The 22194-nt window shown below is 44.6% G+C and overlaps 1 protein-coding gene across 1 annotated transcript; it reads left to right on the plus strand.

The window, feature by feature from the left end:
* Positions 1-199: 199 nt before the first annotated feature.
* impact (impact RWD domain protein) lies at positions 200-19640 on the plus strand. The gene is made up of 11 exons (XM_086116323.1): positions 200-376; positions 911-1039; positions 1145-1197; positions 1313-1375; positions 1498-1583; positions 5900-6022; positions 6167-6261; positions 8536-8609; positions 8955-9045; positions 14694-14828; positions 19139-19640. The coding sequence occupies exons 1-11, from the start codon at positions 326-328 to the stop codon at positions 19193-19195; spliced, it is 957 nt and encodes a 318-aa protein (XP_085972449.1). The 5' UTR covers positions 200-325; the 3' UTR covers positions 19196-19640.
* Positions 19641-22194: the final 2554 nt, after the last annotated feature.

Below are 22194 nucleotides of genomic sequence, written 5' to 3' on the forward strand. Positions count from 1 at the left end.
ATACATGTTGACTTAGTCGTCACGGTAGGGCAGTTTAGGAAAATTCAAAAGTTAAACTACGCTTAAAAATTGTTTTCTAACCATTTTATTGTATTTTATCATTTTTACTTCTTTCTGAACCCCATAATCGTGTTCAAAACCTTTAATTTGTAGGCTCAAAGCGGAAACCTAAAGACGCTAAACAGCTGTTTCTTCCCGGAAATCGAATTCTCGTCGTCTTCACGTGTGTCTACGATCACTCGGTATTCGTCGTAATTTTTCAACTAGTAAACCGTATTTAACGAGTGCCCCCCCCCCCTCAATATATACTCGTAGTAATGTTTTAATGGCTGACACGATAAGTACAGAGAATGAAGGAGATGATCTGCAGTCACAAGTAAGTGACATGTTTGCGTTTAATCCACCTGGCAAGGTGTCATTTGTACTGTTCTTTCTTTTTATTTGAGCGTGTAAGGGTTTGATGCAACCTGTAGAGTGCGTGTAAATCCAACAAGTCATTGCACAAAGTCATGAAAAGTTTTCAAAAAATACATCGAAATCTTAAGAGAGTGAAGTTGATTTTTTTCCAAGACTAAATGCATATAGAGTATTTTTAACAAAAAAGTGTCCTCCAGAGAATCATGTCTTATATTTTGGACAAATAGTTAGAGTAGTAGTTTGGCAGTTTAATAAATACTAAGCTTTGAATTGAATGAATGATCTTGTTTCTTAATCGTGGTATACATATCAATTTTTCCCATTATCGCGAGTATGGAGTCATTTTTTCAGGCTCAACACTTTCGTTCCTTGTTGATGCCGGTATTTGGTGCAACACTAATCTGCCATTTGTGACACTTTTGATGTCTTATTTTCGGTGGACGAGGATGTAAATATTGTGATGTGATTGATGTGTCATTGTCACTTGCATCAGATGGAGGAGGTGGAGGCTCTGTCGTCCATCTACGGTGACGAATGGTGTGTCATCGATGAAGCGTCCAGAATATTTTGCATCAAAATATCAAACAACATGGAGGAGACCAAACTGACGGCGTGTTTGCAGGTGCATAGACACAAAACAAACAAACAGGCATCTGTGTGTTTTTTTTTTTTTGTCTACAATCTGCATAATGACTTTTTTTTTTATCCCCCCCCCCCCCCTTTCTAGATAATTCTCCCTCCTGATTATCCCAGCGCGGCCCCACCAATCTACCAGATCAAGTCGGTGCATTTGCCTTTCAAATTTAATTCTCAGGCGATCTGACGAATTTATCCGTCAACAAGACACTCGTCGCCCCCACTTGATAACCCTGTGTTTGTTCTCGGCTTTTTGTAGCGCAGCCTGGCTGCGGGGCTCTGAGAGGGTTCGATTGGCCAACAGTCTCGAAGACCTCTATGTGTGAGTGCCTCTCTCATCTCTGATCTTTACAAGGGGGCGTTACACAAATCCCCCCCCCCCCCCCCCCCCTGCAATTTCCCTCTGGTCTTACTATAAAGTCACCCCGCTGAATGTTTTCGCAGGGAGCATGCAGGGGAGAGCATCCTCTACATGTGGGTAGAAAAAATCCGGGAGTTCCTGCTCGAGAAAGCTCAAGACTCTGAAACAGGTGAGAGAGGGGACAGGCCACGGAAAGCCTGTCTGACATAAGATGGTAGAAAAAAATAAGAAAAGGTTGTATTGCGATTCTGATTTAAAATGCAATTGGAATAATCATGCAAACAATTCAGTGCCTTCATGACTTCAACCTGTTTCATGAAATAATGATAAACTATGTAGACATGTGGATTGCACATCTTAGGCACCTATCTTACCTAGACACTACATAAATGATTAGATTAAAAAAAAAATTGTACCACAGTGTTACGCTATTTAAATTTGATTAATTTTTCAGTCCTACTTTAAATTATGACCCAGCCGATATTATTATATATATATTTTTTTTACTGTTGATTTTTGGCAGGACAAAAAAATTGCACATTTCAGATTGATGGGCTGATTAATGAAAAAAATATTCATCATGCTTTAAAATAACACCCAATGCATTTTAATGGTCGTCAATGATACTCAGATTTTCGCTCTTCGCGGGCCAGCTTCGTCCCTACTGCCCGTAAATATAGGTCAACTATAAATATATTGTCCAAAAAAACCCTTCCTTTTTGGTCCCCAATATGTATATACCCTTATGGAGCATTTTCCCTTAAACTGCATGAAGTTAATACAATACAATACAATACATGCAGATTTATATAGCGCTTTCACAACAGCGACAGCTGTAACAAAGCGCTTCACAAAACAGTTAACATAAAGTAAAATAATAAACACAACACATAACATAAAACACGGACCGTCGTGCAGTCCTAACCACTTTTCCGTCACACGCTTTGTTGTTTGAAGCAGTTTCAGATGAAAGAGGAGAGAATCAAAGTGTGCTTTAACCAGTGGATCAGAGACGTCATGCTCAAAATGTGCACACGTCGGCTACAAGCTAAGTTTCAAAAGTCAACAAGAAGCTGTAGCATCCATTGACGAAAAAAGAGATTGGTTCACTTCTCCTGTCCCATGGAAATCCATTTCAATTCCAAGCGGCGACTCACGGTTCCAAATACGCATCGGCGCTCTGCGCCAACGCTCCTCTCTCCTCATCCTCAACTTCAGCAGCCATCCATCCAGCCGCACCAACGCCGACTGTCCAACAGCGCTGACATAGCCACTGAACAAAACGGGAAAAATGTGAAAAATGCTGCCCATTACAGGCGCAAAAAACACAAGCACCCCAGGTCTGTCCAGCACCGACAGTCAATGGCGGCGACATTCCTCCAAATCAACATCTGTGCTGGTACAGGCGTGCTGCCGAGAAGGCGCAACCACCAAGCACAGATACTTCTCCTTAATGGCAAATTTATCTCCCCCCCCCATTTATTCACAAAAGGCATATCTTGTATAAACCCCCAATAAAATCAACTACCATTAAAACATTAGTTCAAAGGTATAGACTTTAGGTTGTGTGTCAAATAGATCCAAATGACTTCCTTGCACAACTTGGATTGCTCACCTAAGCAGTGCTTGTAAAAATGATTAAAACATTTTGAATGACAGGTCTACAACCTTATCAACAAATATGTCAACAAATATGATAACATATACGTAAGGACACAAGGTTATGGGATAAAATTCAGTGCGAATATTGCACCCACCTCCTCGTAAATGGTTAGTCAAGGTAAAGGTAAAAACAATCGGCCATTTGGCTGATGTTTGATGGGGCATAATAGGCCGATTTAATCTACCCGCCGATTAATCGGTCGGGCTCTACGAATATTCTCAAAGATTAAGGCATAAGTGTTGAATTAAAGATACGGTGTTGTTGCTCCTTTAGTGTGCAGTATAGCGCACGAGTGATTTATGCTCTTCTCTCAACCGCTATTGTGAGTTGTTCTCCCCAGCCGCGTGTAGATATTTTTCATCCATTTCCATCGGTTAATGACACAAGGTGGATTCATGGCACCGTGTAAACAGGATACGCCGTTCGCACGCTTCCCACGCTGAGCCCGCAAGCCGCGACACAAGGCAATCTTCTTTCGAACAATCCCTGCGTCACACTGATGACTCATTTGCATGAAAGACTCTGGCAACTTCGCGACGTTTTGTGGCGCTTGAATAACGGCCGACTGGGAGACGGCGAGCGGCCTCTCTCAGCTTACGTCTGCAAAAAAAAGTGTTGTGAAACGTTTTCCTTTTCTTTTTAACTGAAGTTGCTGGCTTTTTTGGGGAGGGGGGGGGGTGGCATGGGCGTAACGAAATGAAGCACGAGCGGACAAAAGCCTGTTTGCACAGTGTCCGTCTTTGAGAGTGACGGCACCGCATTGAGATGAATATCTGCCTAATGCCCCGCCGTTTCTTTGACAGCATCTTTTGAGGTCGACTACCCAAATGAAAGATTTTTGTACACGTGTCAGTCTGAATCCGGTCTACTGGGGGTGGGGATGCTGTTATCTGTGGGCCGATCCCGGCGGAGTCCATTACCCCCGGATGACACTCCTTTTGATCAACAACCTCGGGGGGATGTTAGGCGTATTAATGGTCAGCCGCCATTGTTATGTGGCAGAGAACGTCCTCTTCTTGGGATTCATGTGGTAATAAGTCTAACCCTGGATGCCTGATTGACGGCTCTTGGCGGTGGCACGCTTGAGGAATCGGCGGAAATGGCGGAGCGAGGTGGGGGGAGTGCTCTTGAGTTAGGAAATGGAATGGTGCAAACTTGACAATGATCGCATGAAAAGACATGATAGAAGAGTGATACACGCACACACACACACGCACACACTGACCATACGTGGGTGAGCGAAGGTGGCCGAGAAAACGCGACCGTGAGATCGTAAGAGAGTAAATGAGTAAGAGCATGGGTGTGTGTGAGAGAGAATGAGTGCCATAGGGAGAGAAAGTGTGTGTGAGAGAACGAGTTAGTCTGTGTCTCTGTGTGAGAGCAAGCCTAAATATGCAGGGGAGTGTGAGAGCGTGATTGCGATTGATTGAGAGCATGTCAATGACTATGTGTGGGTGAGAGAAAAGCGTCAGACTGAGAGTAATTGGAAGACGGAGTATATGAGAGAGAGGTCATGGCTGAGAATGAGTTTGTATATGTCCGTGGGAGATTTAGTGAGAGAAGGTGTGTGAGGACGAGAAGAGTGTGATGGTGAGTGTGACAGAGTGAGTGCACTTGGTCGATTAAGAGCATGAGTGACAGGTCATGGATGAGAATGAGAGTATAATGTGTGAGAGGAAGCTTGAATGTGTAGGTGAGAGACAGTGAGCGAGTGCAATCATTTGAGAGACTGAGTGTGTGAGAGTGAGTAAATGTCAGTGTGAAAGAGAGTGAAGGTGACTGGGAAAGTGTCAAAACTATGAGAGTAAATGTGAGGTGGAAAAGTGAGAGCAAAGTGTGATATATGTGTGAGAGAGAAAGCGTGAGGGAATGTGTGACCTTGTGCCTACACGTGAAAGGGAGCGTAAATACGTGCGTGGAGGTTGAGAGAGTGCGCGACTGAGTGAGAGACACTGAGCGTGTGTGTCAGAGCGAGAGGAAATGTGAGGATAAGAGCAGGAGAGAAAAGTAAGTGTGTGTGTGTGTGTGTGCGTGTGCGTGTGCGTGTGTGTGTGTGTGTGTGTGTGTGTGTGTGTGTCTGAGCAAGTGAAATTTGAGGGCGACAGAGAGAAATCGGTTGAGAGTGTGAGAGAGTAAACGTGTATGCAAGGGAGTGCATGTGAAAAAAATGTTAGCATAGCGAGCGAGCACTAATGAAGGAGAACATTTGATCTCCTCGGGTATTCAAATCAGGTTCCACTTGGTCCTTGCTTATTTCATCGCGTGAAGTCCGAATGCCCATTAGTGACATGGTTCACATCAAAAGCTAAAAATAATCGTTAATGAGCAGCTTGGGCCTGTGATCCGAATCCGTGTCGGCCGATCTCACTCGCGGACGATCGGTGACTCGCGGCTAAGCTTGCGGATGTCACATGACCAAACTCAGAAACAGGTGAGCCGTGATTGGTCGCTATCTGAGCAACCGTGATGTCGTTTTCAGTCCACAGCAAGTGGCAGAAATACCCCCCCCCCCCCCCCCCCGCCACCCTCCACTGAGCTGGATAAAAACGGGTGGATAATTCCCATGCCGCAAACGATATTAATCAGAATGTCGTGTTCAGACTAGCGAGGACGCAGAGAACAGACCATCAAGAATATTTTTGACTGGCCGTCCCGTTGGGAGCGCCGCCTGCTTTAAAACGGGCTGCGAGAAGAAAACTCATTCCATGCCACATTGGCGTGACCATTTTGTTCGGAAACCCGATTTACTCGCCAACGGGGGCGAGGTTCCGCTGGACGTTTTCATTCTCCAAACGCGTCTCTTCCTCCCCCCCCGACTGCAGTGGAGCGGTCAAAGACGGCGAACGTCACCGCAGAGGAAGACGTGGACGACCAAGATGCGCCCGACTTTACCCGTCTCACGTTGAGTGCAGAGGAGGCGCAGCGCTTCCTGGAGCACACAACCGGTACGGAGAACGCCGTTCATGAAACATACATCCGAATACACACGTCAACACAACTCTTAAAACATGCACACGCACACTTGACACTGATCACCTTCCACGCTCCGCGAATAAAGCTTGCTGACATGAGGATGTGTGCGTCCGTAGATGAAGAGGCGCCGCCGATCAAACACGGCTGCTGCATGACAGACCGCCGCAGCACTTTCCAGCCTCACCTGGCTCCTGTGCTGACGCCAAGACAGGTGACTTGAAACGAGACACGCGCTTTGCTTTGAGGCCTCGCTCCGAGTTTCCAAGAAGGGTTTAAAGCCAAGGGTAGGGTTTCAAAGTAGGGCATTCAGCAATATTTGGGCTTTCATGGTGGGGAATCCGTTGACGGTTTTAGCCCTTGGTTAGGGTTTCAAACGAAGGTTTCAAGACTCATGTCCCCGCATTTCACAATTCCCAAGACCACGGGTGTGTGTTTGCCCCATGCTATTGGTGTGTGTCAATGTTCTAAAAGGGTGAGAAAATAAGAATTGAACAAAAATATATATCTTGTCATCATTCAAAATTAATGATGAACGTAATCCGTTTTAAAGCTTTTTCATCCTTCCACTTGCTGAGAAGTTCTGACCCAAAAGGATCCAAAAGTCGGTTTTTGGAACCGCTGCCACGAGCAGGCGGCGGGGTAACAGTGTGAGAGATTTACATCTCATCTCGTTACGACGTTCTGGAAGTGTTCAGTTCCGCTTCCGACGCTCCTGTTAAAAAAAAAAAAAAATAAATAATCACAATATTTGTTCCGCCAGCTGTCGTTTGGTGACTGCTCCCTGTGCCGGTTTAGTAGCCTTAGTGGCTCTCTAATCTGCACGCACAATGAGTGCGCGTGCGTTCACGGGAGGGGAAATGGACTTTGGAGCGCCGTATCTTTTTCCGCCATCGTCATTTTGTTGAATATCAAGAAGCCGCGTGCAAAGTGCACATTTGCCAATAAGTATGAATGGGCCGTTATTCAGAGTCATTCGCGTCGTGGCTGGCGCAGACGACCGTTGGGGGGAAAATGGAAGCCCTTGCGTCAGTAACTTTTCCAGTCACGGCTGCAGTTCCGATTTAGTATAAGAATTCAAACAATTTTCTAGCCAGAGTGAGGGTGCCAACTTTAGGCTTCAAACACGCGGTAGGTATTCAAATTTGGGTTTCAGACCTACGTTAGGGTTCTAAATAAATTAAAAAAAAAAAATATATATATATATATATATATATATATATATATATATATGTATGTATTTTTTTTTTTTAGATTGGATTGGGCTTTCAAATTTGAGTTTCAAACAAAGATTAGGGATTCAATTGAGGCTTTCAAGACAGGGTAGGTGTTTCAAATTAGGGGCTGGGAATGAAATTGTGGTTTCAAGTATGGTTCAAGTTTCAAACAAAGGGTTCCATTTAGGGTTTGAAGCCTTGCTTCGGGTTTCAAATAAGGGTTTAAGAACTGTTTCAGGTTTTGAAATCAGGGTTAGGGATTCAAATGAAGGTTTCAAGCCTTTGTTAGGCTATAAAGCCTGGGTTAAGCTTCTCAAACAAGGGTTAGGGTTTCAAAATAGGGTTTCTAACCAGAGTTATCGTTTGAAATTTGGTCTTCAAACAAAGAGTAGCGATTCCAAATAGGGTTTCGTTCGGGATTTGGTGTGTGTGGTTTTAAATTTGCCTTTCAAGTCTGGTATCCATCCATCCATCCATTTTCCGAACCGCTTGATCCTCACTAGGGTCGCGGGGGGTGCTGGAGCCTATCCCAGCCGTCTCCGGGCAGTAGGCGGGGGACACCCTGAATCAGTTGCCAGCCAATCGCAGGGCACACAGAGACGAACAAACATCCACGCCCACACTCACACCTAGAGCGTCCAATCAGCCTGCCATGCATGTATTTGGAATGTGGGAGGAAACTGGAGCACCCGGAGAAAACCCACGCTGGCCCGGGGAGAACATGCAAACTCCACACAGGGAGGCCGGAGCTGGAATCGAACCCGGTACCTCTGCACTGTGAAGCCGACGTGCTAACCACTGGACTACCGGGCCGCCTCGAGTCTGGTAATGGTTCTAAATTAGGGTTTCAAAAATATTTTGTGATTTAAATTGGGTTTGTAGCCTCGGTTAGGGCTTCAAAGTTTGGTTTCAATTAAGTCTACAATTCTAGTTCAAGTTTGAAATGAGGGTTTTGAACAATTGTTAGGGATTGAAATTATTGTTTCAAATTGCTTCAAATTACGATTTCAAACCACATTTGCCATCAATTACACTTTTATTTTCATAGATCAGGGCAATGGTCAGCATGTCATCATGTGTCCCTTATTTATTTACTTCATGGCATCTTGTGAACATGGCAAGCCCCCCCCCCCCCTCCCCTCCCCGTGTGCCTCGAAACACTGACATCTTGCCTCACCTCAAATGATCCTTTTGGCCTGCACGTGACACATTTTGTCATGAAGCGAGCGCTTTTATTTTGGGCGCTGAGACTTGTTTTGGGCCCGCGGCAGGTCAAAGCCGCGCTGGAGCGACTCTACGACAACAAGAAGATTGCCAGCGCCACTCACAACATCTACGCCTACAGGTCGGTGACACTCGCCAGCCTTTTCCTCTTCTGCAAATGTCGCAATTAAAGGTCAAGAAAAACCTGGCTTGTCTCGCATGTGTGTGCGTGTGTGTGTGCGCGTGTGTGTGTGTGTGTTTTTCCGACACACACTTGCCTTTTTGCGGGATTTATAATTTTTTTTCTTTCTGGCATGCTCTAATGAGGTGGAGCTGCTGAAGTGCTGCTTGGCCGAATTGGGAGGAATTGCTGACATTTAAAGCAGATGTCACTGGCAGTGATAAGTTGACCAAACAATTTTTATACGCTGCGCGCGCGCGTGCGTGCGTGCGTGTGTGTGTGTGTGTGTGTGCGTGTTTGTTTTAGGATTTACTATGAAGAAAAGAACAGCTTCCTGCAGGACTGTGAGGACGACGGCGAGACAGCAGCAGGTGGCAGGTTGCTCCATTTGCTGCAGGTGAGCGGACCATTAAGCGCGCACACACACACACACGGACTTTATTGCATGCTGAAAACACAGGGAAGAGCATTTGAGCAGAGAACATTCGTTTTTTTAAAAATTTGGCTTCCTGTTTTTTTTTTTTTTTTTTTTTAATCTTGCGTTGGTGATTCTCTCGCATGAGTAGTTTAACATGCCGCCCGCTACCTCTGAGAGACTCAGAAGCAAGATTTTGGCAGGGGGAAAAAAATTGATTTAACGCTGTGCAATTTCCCAGCTGTATCAAAAAGAAAATGTTTTATTCCCTAATTGTCTGTGGTCCAAGCTCACGGCTTGTTCGTTCCCACAGTCTGCCAAAGCTTTTAAAGTGTGATTGTTAATGAGGAAGAAGCTCTCCGCGGCCTCCCACAACCCGCTGCTCGCACTCTGCTCTAATTTGCTGACCTTTAAAAAGGGTGCCGCCTCCACATATGCATATTCTATCGGTAATGCACAAGAGATGCATCAGGTGCTCGCACGAGCTCAGAATTTTTTGGGAGAAATTCAGCCCTCAAAAGCGAGTGTCACTCAAGACAGACAATTGTCAACCAAATATCACAAAATCCCAAGAACCCATACCTAGAAAAACTTTGAAATTCGGCCATTACGGTTCGAAGGGACCACCAAATCCATTTTTAAGGCAAAACGGCAACTCAAACAAAAATGAAGCATGTGCACTACCCTAGTGGTTCTCAAAGTGTGGTCCGAGTAGCATTAGTGGTAAGCAGGCGCCCTCTAGTGGCACCTGTAAGAATCACCAAATAAAAGGTGCAAACCGTGCATAATCTTACTGTGGTTAAATCTTTTTTCTTCTTCTTTTTTTTTTTTTAATCCTCTGATGCATCGGTTAAGTACAGTTAAGTTATATCTGATTTATTTTGAACATTTCGGGACAATTTTTAATCCACATTGCGTGTAACGTATTTCAATTGAGTCAATTGTCTTTAATAACTCATTCAGTACCAGCCAATTGTAGACCAAGTCTGAAAAGACGTTTAAAAACGTCTTCGGGAGTGAATGAGTTTTTAAGAACTTTTTTCCCCCCTGTAATTAGACACAGTGATAAATATAATAAAAAGCATTTTTTATTGCTGGTATATGTATAAAATGACGACCACTATCTTCGATCTTTGAGTTCATAAAAAAACAAGAACAAAAAAAAAACTACACTGCTGCCATTCATTTTCACTGCCATTGATGAGTATTTTTGTCAGATACATTTTTCAACAGGGATGGTTGGGGGAGGCTCTGATGCTCCTCCGCTGTAAATTTCAAACTTTACTCATGCACAACCACCAGTAGATGGCAGCAGTGCACCATTTTATTTTTGGCATCATCCCAGGTTGTGAGCGGACTAGGAGAAACGACGACGTTTTGTTCAACCTACCTTAGATCTACTGCTGATTGTAAAAGAACGGAAAAAGGCAGAATCAAACTTTATTTTTTCGTCTTTTTCCTCGTGAAAGGAGGAAGTCTATTGGGTGCTGGAACAAATTAAGGGCATTTTGATTCATTTCAATGGGGACAGTATATTTGACATTGGAGTCATTCGGAGTTACTTGCTTGATCACAGAAAAAAAGAAAGTTCATACTTTATAAATCAAGGTACAAATGATTTCACAACTTTCAGCATTTCCGTATTTGTGTAATATGACAATCTGTCCTCCCCCTCCTGCTGAGATGATATTAATCTTCTCATTTCTCATATCAAAGAGACACTTGTTGTTGTTGTTGTTTGGTTTGGGCTGCTGTTGTCAGATGGCATTGTGATTCATCATCTTACCCACACACGAATAATTGTCGGCGCATTATGTGGATCTGCGACACAGAAGGCGAGCGTGGCACTCGTTATGAAGGCACGGTAGAATGATGAGAAAGTTTTCTTCGCCGGGCTCATTAGCTGAAGTTGCCGAGTCACGTCGTGTGTGCGATTTCGCGGGGTCGCGTTCGTTTGCGGTTAGAGGAAATTAAACGGGTGGCAGGTGCGCGCTGGGGGGGGGGGGCGGGGGGGGCGGGGGGGTGACCTCCATGTGATGCAATTGTGATGAGAGGAGCGGTTTGACGACGGCGCTGTTCTCCTTTGGTCAAAGTCAGCCATTGGTGGCGGCACTTAGCGCCGTCGCCGCTTTCATTTCATTATTCTTTTTGATACCAGAAAAGTCTTGGATTTCATCCATTATGCATGCGCGCGTCTATAAAATAACAGGGAGCTGGCATTGTGAATTCTTTTTATGCCGCTTTGATGCCAAATGTACTTTAACATTTGATTTGTACGTCTGTGGGCCTCGCAGGACTTGAAAGCGGCGGCGCCGGCGGGAGTCCCCACCTTAGTTGTAGACAGTGAAGACCTCCCGAGAGATTGGCATTGTTTTCATAGCGACAGTTTTATGAGAAAAGGAAATTGTCACTCAAGGCTTTTGTCTGGATGTGTTGGTGACATCCAGTGCAGCCTCCTCCAAAAGTCTTGGCATGGCAAAGTCAATTCCTTTGTTTTTGCGGTATACCGAAGACATTTGGGTTTCGGATGAAAAGATAAATGATGAGACAAATGTTTTCGATGTGTAGCTTTTATTTCATGGTAAATGAAGACTAAGTCTGACTGCAATGATGTAACTCGTCAGGGGGGCTCGAGGATGAATGGTGAAGTCTGCAGAACTGTTTTGTCTGGCGGTTTTCGCATCCAAACTCATCGGCAGAAGCTTCATGTAACAAGATAATCAAACACGCAGCACAACAAAGGACTTCATCAGAGGAAAAATGGTGGAAAATCTTCGACTGGCCAAGTCGGTCACCAGACCTGAACCCAATAGAGCACGGTTGTCAAACTCATTTTTGTCACGGGCCACATTTTAGTTACCGTTTCCCTCAGAGGGCCGTTAAGACTGAAACCAAATTAAAAAAGTCAACCATAATGGTTTATTCAACAAGGGGTTTGGTTCCAAGAAAATGCTTACAATATGTCTCTTATTTATTACATATGAGAATTTCACATTTTGGTTGAGATCGCGGAAGTTGACATGTTTGATTTGCTTTCGTGGGCCACATAAAATGATGTGGCGGGCCAGATCTGGCCCCCGGGCCCTGAGTTTGACACCAGTGCAATAGAGCAAGCATTTTTATCCCCCCCAGAGGAGACTGAAGGCAAAAATCCCCAGGCACAAACAAGAACTTAAAGAGGCTGCAGAAGAGGCCTGGAAAAGCATATCAAACATAGAATGCAGCAGTGTGTTCAGGTCGTACAGTTACTGCCTTAAATACACAAACATGTTTGCGTCTTAAATTGTGGCAAAAATGCATATTGGGCTCCTTTCACAGGTTCCATAAACTCCAGGGAGTTATGTTTAGAATTGTCACACTCCCCAAATACTTTTGAGCCTCTGGGAAATACAATTCCGCAACTAACTTCCTGATTTTCAACGCAGGAGTTCACTACTGAGGAATGACATCCAGCAAAGTGACGTTCGCTCCGGTGTTGTTCTTACACAGCACGTTACTCCTACCAATAACCTTTAAATTGACTTCTGGGAATTTCTCACTCGGTTGTTCCACATAGTTGGGTTCGAATTTGTTCTTTTTTTTTCTTTTTTTTTAGTTCCTAACAGAAAACTCTGAGCCATCGGATTGATGTCAAACTTGCACGCATGACGGACGACTTGCGGACGTGCTCCGTTCCTGTCTGAAAGTGACACTTTTTATCTTTCCATCCGTCCCGGCGAGGGAACGCACGCGTTCATCTTCTCCTTGTGACACTCGCGGCGCACGGAACAATTTGCATCAAGTGCTTTTCCATTAATCTGTTCTGCTCTAATCTCATTGCTCTCCAAGCAACCCTTCCTTCCCGTTTGCTCATTCTTGATTGGTCTTTTTCTTTTTCTTTTCGCCTGTGAGCATCCAAGTGCACCACGATGGATAAAAGAAGGCGCTGATTAATAATTTGGGTCGCCAGATGTGCAGCCGTCCCCCACCTCTGACCCTTCGACCGAAGGATTGGACTCTTTGTGCGAGTTGAGCGTTTTTTAAGCGGTAGGGATATCATGATTAGCGATTTACTGGGACTTTGATGAGAGGATTAGAGTTTAATCCGCTTTCAGCGCCGCTTGTTACGATGGCGGGGATTGTGCATTTTCATCGCCGGCGCCGATGCGATACGCATCTCGATACACAGTCGACTATACGATATGCATAAAGCGAGCCAGTTACAATGTCATACACATGACATCTTTGGATCCAACAGCTCCTCTTTTTAATCGCTTTCAATCAAGTTGTCTGTTTTTTCATTTTGCTGTGCTGTGTGTAAAGCAAGGTTCACTCACAGCAATTGTTTTGTTTTTAATATGTGAGACTCCACATGTGACGAGGGTAAATATCACCTTTTTTTTTGGTCTTACTGCTTTTCAATGCGTGTACGCTGAACCACCATTTATGACGGCGGATAAGAAATAATCTACTGTAACACGTGTTTTTGGGGGAGGGGGGTTATTTTTATTTTTTGCCTTGACTTGCAAGCAAAATTCCACCGCCTGTGTGGTAGCTGTGAACCCAATTCCCTTCACCTCAAGCAGCACTTTGGCAGATAGTGAACAATTCTTCCAAAACAAAAGAGGCTTCACACTGTTTGTTGTCACGTTCGGTTGACGTTTATGGTCAGGCTAAACCTGAAGCAAAGTTGTCGATTTGAAACAACCAAAAAATTTGGCTTTCAGGTCGACGCCACATGCAGACAGATGTCAGACGCAGTACTAAGACTCACCTGTGAGTGGCAGCAGCATCGTGCCGCGGGGCATTAAGTGAAATTAAAAATACAAAGAAGAGGAAATAGCGGAAGCTAGGCTAACTGTTAGTTTGTCTCGTAACTACATTGTGGTTGAAAAGTAAATTTTAATGATGTGACAATATGCAAACATCCAACGCTCTTCTAGATCCGCGTGCAGCAACAAGCCTGAATGACTATCGTTCCATTTCAAGTTACATCGCAAAGTCCGAAAATGTGGGCTCGATTGTCGTTATGATTGTAGCCCGTTTTGGCCACCAATACAGAACGGGGTTTAAAAGCGATCTGCAAGTTGGCCATGGCATCAGATATTTCTTTATTTTTTTTAAAAGCACATCAATTGTAATTCAATCTGATGAGCGATCTCGGACAGTTTTTCCATATCAGGCCCATCACATCACAGGCAGTTATATTGATGAGTATCATTTTTTTCCTCCCCACTTCTCTCCTCCATGGTGTGATTTATCTTTTTTTTTTTTTTTTTTTTTGAATGAGACATGTTTTACATTTTTTAATTTAAAGCCAAAATCAAATCCAAAACGCTACAGAATCCAGGGTCTCCTAACTAAAAATTTATATTTGTGGAATAAGATTGAAAAATAATCCACCCATTTATCAGCCATCCAAGGAGGCTTCCATCTACTGAAATTGGCATCAAAGCGCCTTGCGAACGTCATATACCCGAACCTAGAAAGCGGGTGAGCCGTGATGTTATGAAAACGAACCGGATTGTGACCTCACAATACAGCAAAGTTCAGAAAGGCTAGCTCACCTTTTGGCAAATGTGCATGTTTAAAAAAATAAATAAAAAGAAAGTCACATTTCTGTAATATCTCCACTTCGTGTGCCGCTACAGATTCTGGACGTGCGAAACGTGCTGGTGGTGGTGTCCCGTTGGTATGGAGGGATTCTGCTTGGTCCCGACCGCTTCAAGCACATCAACAACTGCGCTCGAAGCATCCTAGTGCAAGAGGGATACACTGCCTCATCGGTGAGTTGTCCCCAGTTTTTTTAGGATGTTGGCGAGGGTTGAAGAAACGTCTGAGCAAGTGTTTTAAATTTTGGTTTCAAACCACGTTCAGGATTTCAGTGCAAGGTTTCATGTCCCGATTAGTGTTGCGGGGTTCGACATTAACAGTGGGCCGATGGCCCGGGACCACCAAACGACTGTGTAGGACCACCCGAAGTTCACTGATACTGGCCCAAACAAGCCACCGGTCCAAATCTCATCAAATAAATGTGATTAAATCAACACACTTAACTCATTCACTCCCAAAGACGTTTTTAAACGTCTTTTCAGACTTGGTCTAGAATTGGCTGGTACTGAATGAGTTAACAACTCATATAAAATGTGTTGATCAAATCACCGTTCCCCCTTTTTCCCTTCTGCGCTACCGACCGGCTTCCGTTCTGCCTACTGAGTCTCGGCGCCGCTCGACTTCATCCGCCGGTCGGCGGACAAATGATAAATTTTGTTTTTAAGTATTGTTTTAAATCAGGGCCATTGCCACTTCAAACAGGGTCTTCACAACTCGGCTCATGGTGGCCACCCACCCATAAGCGTGTCGGACCCTATTTTTAGAGCCTTTCCACACAAATGGCATTAAAAGTGAATGTCAGATGTGAAACTTCCACACAGGCGCTGCCCTGTGGCTCTGATATTACCTCGAAAGCCGGCAAAATGCCAACAGACATTAGCGAATGCCGCTGTGTCATATCGACGCAGTAATGGCGTCACGCGGCGGCTGCCAAAAAAGGCCTCCGAGGCCGGGCTGAGTGTCGGGTTCAAGGATCCAGTCGGGCAGCTGCGTGACAAGTGGCGTTACCCCGCTGAGCGAGGGCGGCCATTAGCGGACAGGCACGGCGTGCTCGTGACCGGGTCGGATGTTGACAGCGCGCATCGTCGTCACGCTCTCGTTGAATGATGCTCCTGAAAAATAAGGACCCCAAAAAAATGTCCACCGGCCACCATGACTGCTGACACAGCTACTCTGAGTTATGCGTGTTGAGCTTGGTGATTGGGCTTTGCGGGGAGTATTCACACGCTTTATTGAAAAAATGATAAATGACATAAAAATCTATGTGTAATAATAATAATGTCCATCCATCCATTTTCCGATCCGCTTTATCCTTACAAGGGGTACTGGAGCCTATCGTAGCCGTCTTCGGGCAGTAGGCGGGGGGACACCCTGAACCGGTTGCCAGCCAATCGCAGGACACATAGAGACGAACAACCATTCGCACTCACACTTCGGGACAATTTTAAAGTATTCCATGAACCTGCCATGCATGTTTTCGGAATGTGGGAGGAAACTGGAGCACCCGGAGAAAAGCCACACAGGCAGCATGCAAACTCCGCACAGGAAGGCCGGAGCCGGAATCGAACCCTGAACCTCTGCACTGTGAGCCTGACGCGCTCACCATAATAATAATAATAATAATAATAATAATAATAATAAGAATGTCACTTGACTTATCCAGGTCAAAATGAATCTGGACTTGCCTGAGACCCGAAGGTCAAAACTTGACCCTCGAGATTCATACTTGATCCCATCTTTGGCTTTGCCGCTCCTCCGATTCAGGAAGCGCCTTCACATTTGGACAACATTTTGAAGTACTGTACCTACCTTTCCGAGATCAAACGCTTTCTCCCCAAAGTCGGGCCCCGCCGGTCCACTTTGAAGCCGTTTTTATGTTACACAAACTTATCGCGTGGAGCTTTTGAGCTGGAACATCACACGTAGATTAAAGGTAGTCAGGAAAAAAAAAAAACAACTTCAAAAAGATGTCAGCTGAGTGAAAAAAAAAAAAGATGCTTGTCTTCCGCTTTAAGAGCCAGCTGACTGTCAAGCTGTGCGCCAAACCAGGTGCAAGGCTCGCAGCCGCGGAACCAATCTGGAGCATAAATAGAACCTCGTCTTCTCCGTGGCTTGAATAACAAGCTAGCCGCTAAAATGAAGCAGTTCACCTCACGTGGGCTTCAGTTGCTTTCATTGTACTGATGAAGAAGCATTAAAAAGCTTTTTTTTCCCCCCATGTTATTTTTATTATTATTGGTTTAAATCAATATTTTGGTTGGGACAATGCAGGCCAATTTAGTTCAGACAATGTGGGCCAATTAAGACATTTATTTACTTTTTTTTAGGTGCTGGGGTATTTATTTATTTTTTTAATTTTGGGAGAGGAACTAAAACCCAGACTTCAAACCAAGGTCACCTTGGTTTCCATATTTGAGAATTCCCAAACCTCTTTCCATTTTGTGTTTGGAACGCAATCACAGGCCCAATCTGCACTTTTAATTACCTCCCGATTCTCCCGCTCTGCAAAACGCCGCCGTGGCGCTGGAACCCGTGCGCTTATAAGTGTCGTCTGATAGATCTGAGATTCACTTTATTTCCTGCATGGGCTGGCGCTCCAGGTAGCGTCTGCGACGGGGAGAAATTCCTCAAGCGTAGCTAGCTACTCGGTTGGCGACCATCTCCCTCGATTATCCTGCTATTTACTTGTACACCGCGAGCCGCCCCGAGGCTCCCGGGCAAAGGGAATCGATAAATTAATCACAGCGTTGTTGTTTTTAGCCGGCCATTGGCAACAGTAACAGCTTTGTGGCCCATTCAAGTGTCTCGGTTAATGTGATTAATTATATTTACTCAGGAATGATGCCACGTTGGCCTGGTGGGCGAGGTGGGAGGGAAAGGTCCAACCGGGGCGCATTAATCTGAGTTTGGACCTGCCCATTTAATTAAAGAAGAATTAAAATAACATTACAAAGTGTCAAGCTTTTCATTGGCGCGAGAGAGTCGACATGGCAATTAGCGTCGCTCCTGTTTCACTGCTGAAAACCGGCTAACCAACTTCAAAGAACAATACTGGGAAAATACTTCTTTTTTATTACTTATTCCTACTCCCTTGAACATAATAACGGTGTTGAATGATGACTGATTTCTCTTTCCTTTTTACTATTTTATTTACTTTATTTTCTGTCAAATTATTACTGTATATGTTTTATGTTCAATAAACAAACCAAACCAAAATAAAAATAAAAATCACAGTATGCAATTGTCTTCCAAAGTACCAACCAGATTGCGCTTCCAAGGTTCTAATCAGTCCCAGAGCACAACTTTTTAGTTTGCCCTCCTCAGGATGACTGAGTGCAAGGTTGAAAAATCTATCGTGGGCGCATTGATTGGAGGCATGAGGGAAAATTGTAGGATCAGCCAGAAAGAGTTGTGGCATGTATGCATTTCTACCAGTGGAGGGTGTCGATGACGATGTCGGCTCTTTAAACATAAAGGGTCCTCGTTTTGTGCTCAGCACCAGTCTCGCGCAAAGCACTGTCTAATTGTTTGCATGGCTGGAGTTTTGGGGCGGGGGGGGGGGGGGGGGGGTTATCTTCTTTTGCCGGTTTTGCCGACGCACTTACTTGGAGTGGGGCATTTGCGCCGTCGTGAGTGTGAACACAGCCGACTTGCTTTTCACCCAATGGAAGTGGCTCTTCTCATTCCCTTTAAATTCAGCTCAGGCGTGGTGCGCGGTCTACCTGGCGCAAGCATAAAACGCACGCTTGCAGGAGATTATCCGCGCAAAGGATGTTTATCAGCAACTGTCTCGGTGTAAAGTTCACCGGGGTGATGACAGAAGGCCACCTTCCATCTTGAACCTTTGTATCCATCCGCTGAGCGAAACAACCGATGAAAACGCCAGGGCCCCAAAAACTGAACGTGACATTCAGGTTGCCATCATTCGAGTAGCGCATGTCGAACAAGTGGTGAGAGCCGAAAAGATAAGGACCCCCGTTTTTCTTTCTTTTTTTTTTTTTTGAAACCCCCTAAAAGAGTCAATTTGTCAATCAATTCTCAAAGCTTAGCACTGACAAGCGTATTGATTTCAACGGCTGTCTGATAAAAGATGGAAGATACGACTGCGGGCAAAGGTGAAATGAGCTTCTTGTAGGTTTTAAGAGACCCCCCCCCCAATTACTCCATCCAAGTGAAGTTCAAAGGTCACGCTGGCCGAGAGGGGCTTCTATACAAGAGCGCCCAAATAAGTGCGGTGGTTGATGCATTTACGGGCATGCGTTGAAAAAGCGACGTGGGTCAAATCATGAGAATGCCATGAACATATTTCAGCGATACGGGGACACGGCAAGCAGCGGAAAAGCCCAAGTGGCTGTCAAAAACTCTCAGCCGCTCTCAAAAGTGCCACTGCAAAAAAAAAAAAAAAAAAATGGCCAAGCGGAACCACTAAGGTAGCATAATCATAAATCCCTCATAATTTCTTGTTGTTGTTGTTATTTCACAGGACGATGCCAAATCAGCGGGGAAGGGAAAGCGGCCAAAAAGCAAGAAGACAAAATGATTACGCTGAGAAAAGACTCTTTTAATGGACTTGTCGTTTTCCAGCCTTTGTTGTTTTTACTTGGAGAAAATGTGCAATTGAAAGCATTTTAGTCAGTATTAACGGCCGACGGCATTTCACTTCCTGCGTTTCCATTTGAACGCGCCATTTGTGTTTCTGACTACTGCAGTGACACAGAAATAGGAAGGCCGCGCTGAAAACTAAAAGTGGGGCGAATACCAGGAAAAAAAAAATCTGCGTTTAGAAGAATCAAGTCCTATCGTTCGTCAAGAAAAAAATTGAATCATCACTGCTTTTGATTTTTATTTGTATCAATAACAAGATGTATTTTTTAAACATTGATTTACTATTCTATATCTTCTCAATATCCAAACGGATATTTTGTCCAACAAATAAATAAATAATCCCAGACGGCACAGCATCAATAAAATGACACAGTTCAGAGTTTCGTGAGTCATCATTTTCCTTCTTACACGGTGTGTCAAAGGTTACAAATGGATAAAACGAAATAAGAATCAAGTCGATCAAAGTCTGTATTTAACGGGGGTGTGACGCACTTTGTCCGAGTGGAGTTGGCGTGAGCGTGATGTCATCCGGCCAGCGCTTGCCTTCTACTTGGAGGTGTACTGATTTGCATTTGATTGGTTCAGGTCGCTATTAACATTGAAAATGTCAAATTATTTATTTTTTTGGGCATCTAATTTTGTGTCACTGCCTCAAAATTGTAATGCAGGACTGGACTCCGTAATTGTAGTAATATTACAAAAACATAACTCGTTATATCGCTGTTACCGCCTGAAAGTAATACATGACAGTAAGGCGTTACTTTTGAATCTGATTGGTTTATTCTGAACGGAGCCACAGCCCTATTTATAAGAGGGTGTGCGCACTTATGCAACCACAATTTCTCCATTTTATTTTATTTTTTTTACTTTTCCTCGCTTGAGATGTTTTGGGTTATTTTCCCGTTGCGTTTGACAGATTCGAGGGTCATTTTACTCACTGGTAACGTTTTATGTAGGTCTCATTTTTCATATCACCCAAAAAAAAAACTAAAAAACATGACATCTGAACAGGAGTGTTTACACCACAGGTGTCAAACTCAAGGCCTGGGGGCCAGATTTTGCCCGCCACATCATTTTATGTGGCCCGCGACAGGAAATAAAAGATGGCAACTCTCAGGATGCTTGCTCAAATTTCGACCCAAATTTAAAATTCTCATTTGTCATAAATAAGAGAGATACTGTCAGCATTTTCTTGTTGCCAAGCCCCTCAACACAGTAACTTAAACAATAGACGTGTATATATATAGATAAACCATTATTCTTGTCCTCTTGATAGAGTTTCAGTCATAATGGCCCTCCAAGGGAAACGATAACTAAAATCTGGCCCATGACAAAAATGAATTTGACACCCCTGGTTTCGACTTTATTACAGCCGCCGTCGTTGGACAATTAATGAATGGGGTTGCACGCATCCAAAACGACGTGGAGTGTTTCCCCCCGCGCGAACCGTCTATTTGCCCTACTTATCAGCACTCCAATAAGTGTCATTGGTGTGTGTGTGTGTGTGGGGGGTGGGGGGGGGGGGGTAATCGCTTTGTCCCCATCGGCATTTCCTTCCCGATCCAAATGAGGCTGATGCACAAATGTATTCCATCTTCCCGCTGAATCAGAGACACCAAGTTGACGAGGAGAACTTTCTTCATGTCCGTGCATCGGCGTGTCATTGGCGAGTGTTTTGCATGCAGTGTGGCGAGGGCTCCCCGTACCTCTGTTCGGATGTCACTTCATCACTGGGAGCTTGAGGCATAATCTGCATATTAAAAACGCTCGCTTGTTGCCTTTAGTCGGATTCCGACTGTCTCCTATAAATATCCCCGCGTTTGTCTGCGGAGCTCTCGGCGTACATCGCCCTCACGAGTCCTCTTTTAAATGTTGATTTAATTCAGCGTTTAGTCATCCTGCTCTATAGGGACGAGGGTGTGTGAGTGGGGGGGGCGGGTGGAGTTCAAGGATGGCGCATTTATATCGGCGTGCAAAGTTCATGTGAGAATAATTACAAGGACGCCCCCACAAGCTTATCATTATCATCGTCGTCATCGTCTCAGCCCAGATTTTCTCCACGGGCTTGTGAAGAAACTGATACGCGGACCGACAAAACGATGAACAATTCTTTAGTCGCCTCTGTCACTGTACATCAAGGATGTGAAACTTCCACGCGGTTAAGTTGATGATAGTGGGGTTGGGGTGGGGGGGGGGGGGGGTGTACAGTCAGTGGCAGTTTCTGGTATGCGCAATAAGTGGGGGTCCACAGGGCGGCATTTGGAATGTTCAATGCTTTTTTCTATTGGCATCGGTGACGTGTACATCATTGGCATTCGTGTGCGGAATTTATGCACCCTTGTGGAGTTTGCCCCTGTAGAATAGATGCGTGAAGAGATAATGATTCGGAAAACGGGGGTGAATGGCCAAGAGGCGGGGAGGGTGATGGAGGTGGGGGCGGGGGCGGTGGTGGGGAGGGTGGGGGGTTCTAGCCCAAGGAGCCGTTCATGCTAGGACCACCACTGCATACCGTTTATTGGTATGATAAATCTGTTGCAGCCCCCCGCCCCAAAAAAAATTGTGTTTTTAATGAAAAAAAAAATCCCTGTACTTTAATAACACACAATTAAATTGCGAGGAAGATCCGAATGGAGTCTCACTTCACTCCTCCCCACCCTGCACAGTGGGACGCCGAAGCAGCTCCAAGCAATGACTTGTTCGTGATGGAGTATTGCCAAAAAAAAAAAAATCAAACGTTCCCGGTTTGATGATGATGGTTTTTTTAAAATTATTTTTTTAAACGTACAATCAAGGAAACATAAGAGAGGCGATCATCTTCCCCAATGAGCCAAGTGGGAAAGGTGTAGTTGGAACCATTCATGACATTGGGATGGACAAACGAAAACGAAACCACAACTTTTTAAAACTGGAAGCATGTATCCGAGACGGACGGGT

Source organism: Hippocampus guttulatus, chromosome 7, assembly GCF_054856545.1.
Source record: "Hippocampus guttulatus isolate MCC_2025c chromosome 7, RoL_Hgut_1.0, whole genome shotgun sequence".
Taxonomy (NCBI): Eukaryota; Metazoa; Chordata; class Actinopteri; order Syngnathiformes; family Syngnathidae; genus Hippocampus; species Hippocampus guttulatus.

Excerpts from the sequence above, each read along its gene's own strand:
- impact (XM_086116323.1), top strand. The coding sequence starts at position 326 with ATGGCTGACACGATAAGTACAGAGAATGAAGGAGATGATCTGCAGTCA. Across the intron at positions 1,040-1,144 it reads AACTGACGGCGTGTTTGCAG|ATAATTCTCCCTCCTGATTA; the intron begins GTGCATAGACAC and ends CCCCCTTTCTAG. Across the intron at positions 1,584-5,899 it reads AGCTCAAGACTCTGAAACAG|TGGAGCGGTCAAAGACGGCG; the intron begins GTGAGAGAGGGG and ends CCCCGACTGCAG.